Source organism: Silene latifolia, chromosome 6 (assembly GCF_048544455.1).
Source record: "Silene latifolia isolate original U9 population chromosome 6, ASM4854445v1, whole genome shotgun sequence".
Taxonomy (NCBI): domain Eukaryota; kingdom Viridiplantae; phylum Streptophyta; class Magnoliopsida; order Caryophyllales; family Caryophyllaceae; genus Silene; species Silene latifolia.
In genome coordinates, this window is record NC_133531.1 from 126,381,505 (window position 1) to 126,396,562 (window position 15,058).

Below are 15,058 nucleotides of genomic sequence, written 5' to 3' on the forward strand. Positions count from 1 at the left end.
ATCGGCCATTTTCCATTAAATTTTACACTTGTGTTGTTAGCAGCTGCAATCTCATTATTTACTTAACTGCCCCGCTTACTTTACCAACATCTGTTACATTTTCCCTGCTTTTTTAAAAAATTGGTCAGTGTGTGTCACTCATGTTTGATTGCATTCAAGCTAATTGGTTTGTCTTTTTATCCACTGTTTGAGCTCCATATTTATTCTTATCCGGTATTACTTCCCCACATATTCTGCCTATATATATCCTGTAATTTATTTTCCAAAACACATACTCCTTTTTCACTTTCTTTTCTATCTTAAAAAAAAAACTACTAATAAAATATGATCTTTGTTTTCGGCTCAACCTAAGTTGTACATAGTTACTTGCTTGGCTTTTCATCTAGGTTAGTTATACCGAGTTCGTTTTATAGTTCTTCTTTCTCACTTAACATTTACTTTCTTCTGACTTAGTATATCATATGAAAGTGATTTACTTGATTTCTTACTTTTATTTTAGTTTCTTTTGCACTTCGTATGCATCCTTTTCGCTACGACCACGAATCAACTTCTACTATATGCTTCACATGATCGTTTTGCGATACAAATTACTCTTTTCTATATCACTTGTACTTCTCGCATGTTTTTACTTATTCCCTTTAATTTGCTTGTGAATTTATAGAGAGACGATATGCTAGCTTTATTTCCAATTGCTTTCTTTTTCCTTTGCCGATTTTCTCTAAAACTTAAATTACGTTTGTGTGTCTGTCGTTACTGACTAAAGTCATAGACAACAGCAATATAAAACTTGCGATATTTAGCCCAAATCAATTTACTCTCTCCTTTTCGCACAATAGCTTTGTTATTTATTATAACTGTAGTTGATTATATATTATTTTTTCCTGAAATATTATTATTCTGCTTTTTTTTCTTAACCATTTTTCTATAATTACGTTTAATATTTTTTTTCTCTCAAACGTGTTCTTTGTCTAACACTTTGTTCTTTTATCTGTATTCGCAGGTTTACTTGGACAGCAGAACGAAAAAGGTTTGCGTTTTAAATATATATTGTTCTTACTATTTCTTCCCAGTCTATTTTGACGTTTGTTCCTTATATTTAAATTGATTAATTCAAAAAATCTGTGTATTGTACGTACATAATGTATATTTCGTTAACAATAAAAGTTGTAGCATACTATCAGTTATGCATGTTTCTTTTATATTACGTCATTTTATGTATTTTTTGAGACATGCTAAATCCCGCACATCATTTTACTAAATCCCGCACATTTTTTCCTCTTATTCCGAATGTACCCCTCCCATTTTTCACATTCACCAAGTAGGAAAGAAATGAAAACCCATAAAATAAGAGAGAACCCACATATCCCATTTTCCCCTCAGTCCCCTCCCAATCACCCGACCCCTCCTCGCACTGCATCGTCTAAAGCAAAGATCAAGCAATCAATAGGATCTTTGACCGCTAAGCCGAGAACTAATGCTTTCAATTAACAAGTATGATTGTTCCAATCAACAAAATCGTCCCCAGAAAGCCGCCATCATTAGAAAAAGACTTTGAATAAGGCGTAAACTGGTTTTATACCATAAATAAAGAATTATGTATCCACGTCTTTCTTGTTAAAGTTTGATCCCTGTATGATGGGACTTAGAATTAACTTGAAAACTGGTTTGATTTTCCGTCGCAGCCATAGTAGCAAACTAGCAGTGATGGTAATGTCAAATTGTATACCCTAATTTTAAAAAAACCTATAAAAAAACGTTAATTAAATTAATTAAAAGAAGGTATTAATAAAATCGTCGATTAAACGGAGAAATTGGATGTAGTATATGCAAATTACGATTCATAATTGTCGATATATTAATGAATTGGTTAGGTTTATGAGAGAGGAGGGAGATAACTCAGGTCTTTTTATGATGAAGGGTAGTTATGGAATAATAGGGCAAAGTGTGTAGGATTTAGTAAAAGGGTGGGTAGGATTTAGCAATTGCGTATTTTTTTTAAAACGCTACAACAAAACACTACTGATTGGCTTAATCTTTGAATTAGCCTTATTATTGCCTTTTTATTCTTTCCGTAATATTTATTGGAAGCACAACAACTAATTTTTGCTTTCTACAATAATTCTCGAATTGCACGTCCATATATATTGTTAAATTTTTAACCTTATAAAATATAGTATCGCTTTAATATAACTAGCAGACCACATGAATGCCCACCCTTACATGTTATAAATAGTTAGGCTTTCTTATTCATACCAATGACAATTAACAACTTAAACAAATGTATTAACCATTAACATATACTACAACTAAGCTAATGAAGTGCCATGTGAATGTCGAAACGTTTATACATGCACGTTTCCATTGAAAATTTGTAATATATTTACCCGTTGCTAGGTAACTACCTTAAATGACTTCCGCTACTTCTCTTTGTTTTTTAAACCCGTCAAATTTATATTAAGAATTCAGCACAATCTTTCAATATTATGAATTTATTTAAAGCTTTTGTTTTGAAAAAAGGAGATTGCTAGCTAAAGCGATGTCTAACATTTAAAAATATTAGAGAAGATAATTGCAATTTTTCATTCCTCCATTCTAACAATAAAAAATTACATCATTTAAAAAAAAAACATATTCCGAACAAAAAAACTTCTTTTTACTTCATCTAAGAACCGGTCGTACAATTGTAGCGCATACAAAATTTGACTCTCAGATCAATTTTGTTCTATTTCGCCTTCATCCTTTTCATAAAAACTCCGGAGAGACGGTCTCTCAATAGCGTTATTGAGAGACCTCTCACATAATAGGGTGAGGGACCCACTAAATTTCTTTTTTTTCTCTATTATGTCTCCCACTAAATTAATGGGAGACGGTCTCTCATGAGACCTACTCCTAAAATATGCAAATTCTCCTTTCTCTTTCTATTTGGTTTTTGTAAAGTATCTTTTTCTTGCTGACTGCATTATAAAACAATAGATTATTTATTTAATACATGGTGTATGAATTTACTCTTTCTTATATACGGTTATATGTTTTCGTTTTAGTTTTTCAAAAACCTCTTACTTATTTAGAAAGATATTCTGATCTTTCCTTTCCTAATATTAGTATTTTTTAATTTATTTCAAAACTGTTCACCATATTTACATTTTCATATATATTTTGTTTACTTTATTGGTAAGACTTTTATATATTTTTTTGCCGTTTTCATTGTTTTTTCTTTTGTAAATTTTTCCATGTCGATTGTCCAATAGTCGTCCAAGAAAATTGCAGCATTTTTTACCTACAATTCAAACCATACAATATTTAAACATATGTATTTTTATATATACTACTTAAATTTCGAACAACGTTTGCCCCTATGATATGGCGGAAAAAAAAACCACCTGATAGTGGTTGCTTGCATTTTAGTGCTAACACTTACTAAAACAAATTAAATTCATTACCAGTTACATTACTTTTTTTTTCCTCTACTGTTTTACTTAAACTTTATATTATCGGGGAAGTATTTTTCTTAATTAACACCTATAAATTTAACTGCTTATATTGCATGATTACTTACCATTATGTCACATATTAAGATCTAAGTTAATATTGTTGATTTTAGAGAATTAGATAGAGAATAAATAGCATACAATCCAGTTGCACTTTAGATATTGACGTGAATCGCTTCTAAATACTAATATCAACGTATCCCGTTCAATCCTAATTCTTAGATGTTACTAGTGTAAAGTTAATCAATAAATCCTATTCAATTAACAATACTAACAATAGAATGAAGAAATCGGTTATTAGTTGCGCACTAGCAATTATCAATCAACATTCATATAATTAAGAGCTAAGCAATTCACAATAATCAAGAAGATAAATTAAAACATTCAAACTCACAACCGTATTTAGAGTGCTTCAATCGCTTGAATCCAAGATGAAAGATTAGTTACACATAGTCTTGATGAAAATAACAATAGCGTTTTTTTTTTCTAAAAGCCGCTTAAGTCTTTTCTAAAACTAAAATACTAAGTTATATAGTAATAAGGTAAAACAACTAGATTAGGAAATAAAGTATTACTAATAATAACAATAATCGGAACAAACCGAGTAAAATAAATAAACAAGCATGAGTCTAACGATGCTGAATTACGCGACCAAAGCCCAAACATGTGTCAAATGTAGGTCGCCTTCGGTCGCACCTCAGTCGAACGTCAGTCGCGAAAAACGTTGTTGCCAAATTTGTGTTCTCTTTCGTATGCGCGCATGAATAGTGCGGCATATGCTCGTGCACGCCTCCCAAGGTATGTTCATAGGTCTTTGAGCCCACCTATCCTCATGCTTAGATTCCGTCTTTGACATACAAAACCGACCCACGAGATCTTCTTTATCGTTTTCAAGCTTCATCTTCAACTTTGGGATCCAAGTTTCGCCATTATTACTTCAACTCGGCACCGATTTCTCAAATCCAATTACAAACTTTTTCAAATAACTAAAGAACAAGTGTAATCGGTAGTTACATGATATAACTCACAAAGTACCGCTTTTGACACTTGAACTTCACCAATTCGACCCTCTTAATACATAGTAAAACCGTCTCATCAACTTCCCCACACTTAGATCTTTACTCGTCCTCGAGTAAACTCAAAGGACCAAATGAAACCAAACCAACACCGATCCACAGAAGTATGGGAAAATTAACAAGACTCACAATGAAACTTATAATGACGGGTCTCTAATATTGTAAAGGGACATCAATTTTTTTTTTTCATTTTGCCTAGATCCCTTATTTTGCCTAGAGTGCCCGCCCTTGCGGGTTTTCACTCTAGCTTTTCATTTTTGTTTTTCAATCTCACCTCTACTCTCAGTGGCACGCAACTCGATTTTTCATTTTATCCGGAGCACCCTTTCGGGTTTTCACCCCATCCTCGGCCACATCCTAATCTTGCCTAGGCACCCTTTCGGGTTTTCACCTAACCGGGATACTTTTTCTTTCTTTTTCCTTTTCACTTTTTTTTTTCAATTTTTTTTTTGATAACAGAAATAAATCACTCCACACAAGTACAAATAAGTTACAATCGGAACGATTCTCCTCCCCACACTTGAATTAAACATTGTCCTCAATGTTGCATAGGACACAATAAAATGAGAAGGAGAAATACCTCATGGAAAATAGCATCAGACGACTTCACAAGTAGAACCATCTTGCAAACCTCAAACCACATAAACAGGTCAACCACTCATCACACCTCCTCCCCACACTTGGCCATTAGCATCCACTATAAAGCACAAGATCAACATGACCAACAAAACAAGAGTAATCAAAGAACACTAACGCCCCATATTACTCTAATCCTAAAAAGTGACCAAGTGAAGTTAATACAATACAAGTTCAAATGGTTTGTCTTAGTCTCCTCTACTCCAACATCTCACCAAAGACCAAGAAATCGCAATAAGAAGGTGCCCACAACATCACACCGCGATTTCTCCTCGTCTTAACCACTAACTTACCCAACCGCCCTTCTATGTCGCCCTTCTTATGACACCAACTCCATCAAATAAGCAATGAATCTTGAGGTGTTGTCCGGTCTTTTTTATTTTTTATCTTTATTTTTTGTTTTTTTTCCTTTTCCCGGACTTTTTTTTTTCGCATACCATTTTTTTTTTGCAGATTTTTTTTTTCAGAAACAATAATCTAAGAGTTGCCTCCCGGAAGCGCTTTTGTTTAACGTCGTTGGCTCGACATCTCATGGAATGGTAAATCACCCGACTTAAGATAGGAGAGAAAAGTTACCTTGACTTACCAACATGAATACGAGAAGAAGAACAAAAGCAAGATTTTATATGGATAGTTTGCGCACCTTTTTCGGAGCCCTTCCGGCGAATTAATTTATCAAACCAACCCTTCTTCTTACCTCTAGATGCCTCCGCATCCTCACGACGATCCCATAAGATAACACACCTTTGATCCTTAGGAGGGTATTCCTGCAAAACAGTAGACACCTTGCTCGGAATAGGAGACTTCCGGCACTTAGATAAATCATGGTTAGCAAAAGTGTCTATAGCACACAAATAATGAACCTAAAGAGAGTGGGAGTTGGGCTTATTGATTTCAAATTTAACAACGGTCCCATCAAATTCCATGGTAAGAGACCCTTTTGAGACATCAATCTTAGTCCTTGCAGTTTTCAAGAATACTCTCCCTAATAAGACGGGGATAGCATCACTCTCACTTTTCATGTCAAAAACATAAAAGTCAGCCGAAAAGACTAACTTACCAACACCAACCATGACATTGTCCACAACCCCCTTAGGATAGACACTAGACCTATCAGCCAGTTGAATTACTAAACTAGTGCCTTTTAAAGGTCCAAGTTTGAGTTTTTCATAAATATCATAAAGGATGACATTAATAGATGCCCCTAAATCTAACATGGCCTTTTCAAATCTAAGGCCTTCTATGGTGCAAGGGATAGCAAACATACCCGGGTCACTACATTTAGGGGGTAACTTGTTTTGAAATAGAGCAGACATATATTCATTAATCTTCCCCTTAGGACCTTTTCTCTTGACTATCTTCATCCCTTTCAATTTGTTATTCCTTTTAATGGTGCCTAATTCTTTTAAAAATTTAGCATATTTAGGAACACTCTTTAAAAGATTAAGAAGTTGGATGTTTACCTCGCACTTTTGGAACACCTCATAAATGTCTTTGTCATGCTCAAAGTGTTGGGTTCTTCTCAGTGCATCGGGAAAAGGTACATCCGGTTCCACCACCGGTATAGAAGAAAGAATCGGCTCCTTCTCCTTAAAAATAGAAGCTTTTTCACCTTCCTCGATCACTAGCTCTTCCTCTTCTTCATGAATTATAGGAGTTTTGATGTGCTTCTTCTTTTTCTCCACCTCCTCCAGTTGTCTTCCATTCCTCAAAGACACAACACTCACATTCTCCCTCGGCGGCACCGCGTCTCTAGCTTCTAATCTATTAATAATAGTAGCCATTTGTCCCATCTGGTTCTCCAAGTTTTGAATGTTAGCTTTGGTTTCTTGTTGGTTTTGAACCACTGTTGCTTGAAGAGTAGCTTGAGTAGTAACCAAGGCCCGGATCATATCCTCAGTGGATATTTGACCGCTAGAAGGAGGTCCTTGTGTAGGAGCCACATGTTGAACTGGTGGTCGAGGTATAAATTGGACCTTAGGTTGACCAGATTGGCCACCTTGTCCAAATTGCTGAGTGTTTTGAGAATGTCCCCACCGAAAATTTGGATGAGCCTTCCACCCTTTATTATAAGTGTTAGAGTAAGGATCCCACTTTTTTTGAGGTGTACTCTCCCATACTCCATTCACCTCTTCTTGAGAACCTTCTTGCATAAGTGGACAATGCTCACTAGGATGTCCTCCGGTGGAACAAATTCCACATACCATCGCCATTTTCTATCCCGTCATCATCTCCTTGAAAAGAGTTGTCAAGGTGTCAACTTTTTCTTCAAGATGGGAAGAAGATGAAGAACCCACTGAATTTACTCCCCGCTTTGTATATTTTCTACCAAAATCCCGTGAGCTCTCAGCTAATTCACCAATGATCACCCAAGCCTCATCCGGGCTTTTATTTAAAATACCTCCTCCACATGCCGCGTGCACGGTACGAGCATCTTCCACACTCAAACCACCACAGAAATACATAACAAGGTCTTCAGCAGTGTACCCATGATAAGGGCAAGTAGCACATAATTTCTTAAACCTCTCCCAGTATTCATACATTGTCTCCACATCCTTTTGTTCAGCATTACTGATCTCTTTCTTCAACTGAGATGCTCGGGATCCAGGAAAATACTTTTCTAGAAAGGCTTTCTTCATTTTTACCCATGTATCAATGCTTCCTAGTGGTAAATAATATAGCCAATCCCTCGCAGCATCTTTTAGGGAAACGGGAAAGCTCTCAGTTTCAACTACTTATCAGTCACTGTAGCCGGCTTCATACTAGAGCAGACAATATGGAAATCTGACAAGTGTTTATTTGGATATTCATTGCTTAGACCATGGAAAGATGGCAACTGATGAATTAGCCCAGACTTTAGCTCAAAAGTTGCATTCTCAGCTAACGCAGGAAAAGTGATACACAATGGTTGTTGTGTAAAATCAGGAGCAGTAAGTGCTTTAATCGTATTATTTGCCATGGTGAAAGAATTATCAGTGGCTTTATATATTTCAGAATTATCCGACTTAGATTGCAAATCCTCAGAATTGTAACCTTCAGAAACAGCTATGATTGCACATTTCTTGTTCTTTCTCAACCTGAAAAGAGTATGCTCAATCTCTAAATCGATTGGCTCGTGATTCAAGTTAGAAGAACGAGTATTATGCATAAAAAAAACTAAGCAAGAATAAAGACTTTACACTAACACACAAAAATTAAACTATTGCCTTCCCCGGCAACGACGCCAAATGTGACAGACTGAAAGTCGTACGCCTATCAAATATAAATTTATAATCACTTACTTACTAAACTACTAAAACGGTAATATAGCGAAAGTAAGGGTCGAACTTACAAGGAAGGACTAAATTAATTAACATGTCTAAGAGTAGAGAGTAAAGCAACCAATTTAGAGGAGGATTTGATTTAATTGATTAACTAAAGAACTAAGACAAAGAAAATAGTAAAGTAGGTGAATTCAGATGATTTAAAAGGTCTTAGATCCAAGCATATATCCACACTCAATAACAATTGATCATTGAAAGACGGTTTCAATTACTAATCTTGATTACTCTATCGTGAATGTAAAATTCCAATTCTCCTTACAAATAGTCAATTAAAACGAATTCCGTTCTTAATTAACCCTAACTATTAAACAACCCTAACAATCCAGTTCAAGGTTTTATTCAATAGCAGCAATATAATTTAGAGAATTCGATAGAGAATAAATAGCGCATACAATCCAGTTGCACTTTAGATATTTATGTGAATCGCTTCTAAGTACTAATATCAACGTATCCCTTTCAATACTAATTCTTAGATATTTAGATGTTACTAGTGTAAAGTTAATCAATAAATCCTATTCAATTAACAATACTAACAATAGAATGAAGAAATCGTTTACTAGTTGTGCACCGAGCAATTATCAATCAACATTCATATAATTAAGAGCTAAGCAATTCACAATAATCAAGAAGATAAATTAAAACATTCAAACTCACAACTGGATTTAGAGTGCTTCAATCGCTTGAATCCAAGATGAAATCTTAGTTACACATAGTCTTGATGAAAATAACAATAAGGTTTTTTTTTCTAAAAGCTGCTTAAGTCTTTTCTAAAACTAAAATACTAAGTTATATAGTAATAATAAGGTAAAACAACTAGATGAGGAAATAAAGTAGTACTACTAATAATAATAATCGGAACAAACCGAGTAAAATAAATAAACAAGCACGAGTCTAACGATGCTGAATTATGCGACCAAAGCACAAACAGGTCTCAAATGTAGGTCGCGCCTCAGTCGAACGTCAGTTGCGAAAAACGTTGTTGCCAAATTTGTCTTCTCTTTCGCATGCGCGCATAAATAGTTCGACATATGCTCATGCACGCCTCCCAAGGTATGTTCATAGGTCTTTGAGCCCACCTATCCTCATGCTTAGATTCCGTCTTTGACATACAAAACCGACCCACAAGATCTTCTTTATCGTTTTCAAGCTTCACCTTCAACTTTGGGATCCAAGTTCCGCCATTGTTACTTCAACTCGGCACCGATTTCTCAAATCTAATTACAAACTCTTTCAAATAGCTAAAGAACAAGTGTAATCGGTAGTTACATGATATAACTCACAAAGTAACGCTTTTGACACTTGAACTTCACCAATTCGACCCTCTTAATACATAGTAAAACCGTCTTATCACTATTATGTTATTTGAAGTTAAGAAAGACAGTGAACTTGTACGTAGAAGCCGATGTATTTACACGTTTAGAGTTCAAGGTCAAGTTTACCATTACATTAACGATATATTGCCGACAGAGGTTCGCCCAAGATACATACAACTATACTTCTATTACACTGACCTTGAATTAGCATATCGCCTGCAAGACTATCCAGATCTACATCATTATGTCATGTCTACGTTGATGCATATTATGGAAGGAAATCCATACGCGCATTTTTTTCGATATTTGAGAGAACTTAACATCCACGAAGAAAATCGTATAGTTATCCGATCAGATCCATCACATGATCAACGTACCCATAATGCTCCCACTTCGTCACAAATTGTTGTTGTTTAGGTAGAGGACGACATCGCATCTGCATCACTTGCACATGATATAGTTGTTTATGCATGTGCAGGCGGAAGTCGTCGGATACTACATTACTACGGGTGCTACGATCCCCTAAAATATCCTGTCCTTTTCCCTTATGTTGAGACTCGATGGCATCGGAGTATTTACAGATACCAAATAGGTCATAGAATGCGACAACAGTGTCTGACCTTTCCTATTAATGAAGTACTTGTGCAGTCTATTGATAACTTGCTTGAGGCCGAGGAACAAGATCAGCTACTGTTTCTTGTTCTTATACTTCATTCAACTATCTTTATATTTGTGGTTCTCATATTTTTTTTTTAAAAATCCTCTCTTTTTCACTTGCACATTTACCTGATTCTGATAAAAAAAGTTTCCTGTAGAGAGTATTACTGCTACTATCTACAGATTCGAATTAGTGATATATCGATACTACTCCGATGCGGTCGTCTACTCCAACAATATGTTGTTGACATGTACATTAAGCTTGAAACGACACGCATTGATTTCATTAGATTCAATCAAAAGGTTATTCGAGCTGAACTTTATCAGGGTATAATCGATAGCTACAATTCTGGCGAGACTCACGCTACAAACATTGGCCATCGTTTTATCCTTCCTGCTAGGTTTATTGGTTGTGATCGGGATATGCGCTGCCGCTATTTAAACGCTATATGTTTTGTTCAACGGTGCGGAAAGCCAGACATTTTCCTAACTATCACATGTAATCCACGGTGGCCTAAGATTGAGAGTGAGCTGCTTCCCCATGAAGAAACGCAGAATAGACCTCATCTTGTGACACGAGTTTTTAGAGCCAAGCTTATTGAATTAAAAAAAGACAATAGTCGAACGAAAACTATTTGGAAATGTTGCTGGTTACGTTTACGTTGTGGAGTTTCAAAAAAGAGGACTGCCCCATGCATATTTCCTTATAATTTTGGATTCAGCAAACAAGATTAGGTCATCGGAGCAGTATGATTTGCAGTTTTGTGCCGAGCTACCTGACGAATCTACCAATCCACACCTCTACACAGCCGTGGTTAAACATATGATGCATGGTCCTTGCGACATAGATTTTCCGTATAACAGAGAAATAAGCAATGTAAGAATCACTATCCTCGTGACTTCTGTGACTTTACCATGAATGGTCGAAATTCATATCCAATATACTGAAGGCGAGATGATGGACAATTTTGTTACATTCGTGAATCATGGCTTGACAACAGATGGGTTATCCCCTACAATCCTTTTCTTTTAGCGAGATTTGACTGTCACTTAAATGTTGAGGTTTGCTCAATGATTAAGGCAGTTAAGTATTTGTATAAATACGTCTACAAAGGTCATGATAGAATTTCTATTGCTGTGACCGACACTAATGACGTAGAAGCATTTGACGAGATTAGTTCTTATCAAGCCGCTAGATGGATTTTGCCACCAGAAGCCGCTTGGAGAATCTTCAGATTCAATTTAAATGAAGTTCATCCTAATGTTGTTACTCTCTAAGTACATCTTCCCAATATGTAAACTGTTGTTTTTTGACCTTTTGAGCAAGTCGAAAATGTTATAGATGATGAATACAGAACAACGACAATGCTAACATCATTTTTCTATCGTAACACATATGATATATATGCTTGTACATTGACATACCAACAATTTTCTGAGCATTATGTGTGGCATGGAGAAAAGGGTGCCAAGTACTGGACTCGGCATCAGAAAGGCTTTGCAATCGGGAGATTGGTGTACACGAATCCTTCCGAAGGTGAGCGTACTATTTACGCCTTCTACTAACGAATGTGAAAGGTCCGCGGACATTTAATGATTTGCTGAGCATAAATGGTGCTCTCTATTCTTCGTTTCCCGACGCTGCATATAGACTTGGACTTTGATGCGTGTCCTAAATATGATGTTTTACACCCCATTTTACACGCATTTCAGAGCTCAATTGTGTAGTTTTATGCTACTATTTGCCCCGTTTCGTCTACTTTCGTATTTTTATGTAATATTGCAGATTTATGCGGAAATGAGTAGATATTGAGCTAAATCCGTCCCCGAGTACCTTGCACTGCATTTGACGTAAAGCATTCACTCAAGGAACGAGCTTGGTGCGCATTTCGAGGCCCGAAAGACAAATCCACGAGAATTAGAAGTCAAGTATCAGCTAAAGCAGTCGATCGACTGGCTCCCTTAGTCGATCGACCAGAGCACGAGTTACAGAAGACACTGTTCAGAGCCACTCAGTCGATCGACCGGTCACAGTGGTCGATCGACCAAGTTACGAGCTGATACGCAGATTAAACATATAGAACGAGAAAGCCAAAGCCCAAAGCTATATTAGGTTTAGGAATAAAGTTACGTGAGTTTGCTATATAACGTAGCCTAGTTTACAGATACAAACATCCAGAATTTTATACATTGAGTTTCATTCAGTTTTTCATTAGTTTTGTTAATTCATTAGGGTTCTTAATATTGTTGGGTAATCAATACCATTCGGTTTTCGGATCTTTCTTCTGCAATTTCATTCGGTATTCCTCTGCTTATTTTCAGTTTCATTACTTTATCGTTCATAGTATAGAATTGTTAGTTAGTTTTCCGAAGCCATAATTATCGTTTTATGCTACCCTTTTATTCCGTTAATTTAAGCATGAATTCAGTAGTTAATTTCGTTAATTTCATTGTTATTATCATTCCTAGTATGAGTAGCTAAATTAATTGTGCTAGTATGTAGCGGAACTGTAGGTTAGGCGGCATTAGATTTAGCATGGCCTGAAATCGCATGCCGGTCGATCGACTGGGTTCCCTGGTCGATCGACTGGCCACGCTGAGATTGTTTCGTTTTAATTGTTTTAATTGTTGTGTTTGACGAATCGAGTGCACGCGACCAGTTGAATACCTAGGAATTGACCGACCCAATAAAGATCGAAAGATAGGGAAGGGAGATAGTCTACTTAATTAAGACGACTAGATTAATTAGATCGAAAGATAGATTAATTTAGACCTTTAGTCACTTTTCAGGATGAAAGTCAGTATTAGTGGTATTAGGGACCCGTAGCAAGATCGAAAGATGCTACCTGTGAGAGTGGACCGAAAGGACCTCTTATTTTCCCGTCTCACGTGATTGTTTTAGACCTACCTAGTTTGCTGCCGCCGAAACTATAGTGAACCGACCATCCTTGCACCCTTTTAATCCTTGATTTTATCCGTTTATTTAGTTTACTGTCTTTTATTTGCCTTTAGCTATAGACCAAATCAACTCAATCCCCACATATTGTTACCTTAGATCGAAATTAGACATCTAATAATTACATCCGCTCTCTCGTGGTTCGACCTGTTACCACTAGCTTTTGTTAGTTTTAATAGGTTTTATAAATATTATTTTTGGTACTCACAACGACGGGTATCAAATTTTGGCGCCAATTCTTAGGGGAGGCAATTGTTCTAATTTTTAGTTGTTTTATTTTTGTCTGTTTCTTAGTTTAAGGGACATTCGTTCCTTAAGCTACTCTCATATTCTTTTTGTAGTTTTCTCTTATGCGTAGGTCACAGGGTGGTGAATTAGTACCTTTCAATCCTGAGATTGAGAAGACCTTGTGTGAGTTGAGACGATCATCTAGGATATTGCCGATAGAGGAAGAGCTGAGTACTCTGTCTAGTTACTACGAGAACGAGCTATACGAGGAGGATCCACCTTCATCACCCATTTCCACTTCTTCAGCTGAGACAGTCACATCTCCAGAATTTCCAGTCATGGCTGAAGAAGCAACTATAGCAAGTCACTCTGAGCCGACAGCTGCAAATCTATACAAGGGGTTCGAATTACCGGGAGCTGATAGGAAATTCGAACCGAAGCCTTCTTATATCAACTTGGTTGAGAGAAACCAATTCGGGGGAGCTGCAAATGAAGATGCAGCCAAGCATATGGAGATATTTATTGATTATTGTTGCTCTATACCCCCGCCGACCGGTGTGACCCAGGACCAGATAAAGGAGACTATGTTTATATTCTCATTCCGCGATGCTGCAAAGGAGTGGTACAGAGATCTGGACCGAGCTGCTAATGGGATCACCGACTGGAATTCTTTGGCCTTGGCATTCTATAAGAAGTACTTTTCTGCCTCGAAGACGAATGCTATTAGAGCTCAAATCACGAGCTTTAAACAGGGGCCGGATGAGAACTTTCATGAGGCATGGGTCCGTTTCAAGAAGCTGGTGCGAACCATTCCGCATCATGGGTTTGAGAAATGGAACCTATGCAATCAGTTCTACAATGGGCTCTATGACGATCAGAGGGCTATCCTGGATGCGACAGCTAATGGCAGATTCCAGGAGAATACGGGGGAGACTAAGGGGTGGAAGATCATAGATGACTTGGCCACCCACAAAGCTGAGTATGGGAATTCCCGGGGAAATCAAAGGAGAGCTACTGAATCTCCTTCTGTAGCTGCATTGGAAGCTCTCACGGCGAGATTTGACAAGTACGAGTTGGGAGGAACTTCCAAAGGAGGGATTTACCATGTAAATGCTGTTTCAGACGGTCCTTTCGTCTGTAAAAGATGCGGAGCTGAGGGACATGTTTCAGACAATTGTCCTAGTCCCTTTGAGTCTTGTGCTGCCTTTCAACATTATAGGCAGACAAATACTTACTATGAGCCGAATGTCCAACCCAACTTGAGGCGGAGTAGCCAAAATGTCTTGAATCCGACTCAACCTCCACAGCAGCAGCAACAGCAGAACTATGTGCCCCCTCATAAGCAACAACAGTTCCAAAAGCCTTCGTATGTCCCACAGCA

General features: G+C 36.9%; 2 protein-coding genes across 2 annotated transcripts in view; one reads left to right on the forward strand and one right to left on the reverse strand.

Annotated features, from left to right (window-relative positions):
• Positions 1 to 269: 269 nt before the first annotated feature.
• LOC141658970 (uncharacterized) overlaps positions 270 to 15,058 on the forward strand; it is a 34,814-nt gene continuing 20,025 nt past the window's right edge. Inside the window, exons 1-2 of the mRNA XM_074465680.1 lie at positions 270 to 386; positions 1,001 to 1,027. The gene's annotated coding sequence lies outside the window, so the exon portion shown is untranslated. The remainder of the gene's footprint in view (positions 387 to 1,000; positions 1,028 to 15,058) is intronic.
• On the reverse strand, positions 6,064 to 7,413 carry LOC141588634 (uncharacterized). The gene has a single exon (XM_074410065.1). The coding sequence runs from the start codon at positions 7,411 to 7,413 to the stop codon at positions 6,064 to 6,066; it is 1,350 nt and encodes a 449-aa protein (XP_074266166.1).

Coding starts and splice junctions, on each gene's coding strand:
- LOC141588634 (XM_074410065.1), bottom strand. CDS start 7,413: ATGGCGATGGTATGTGGAATTTGTTCCACCGGAGGACATCCTAGTGAG.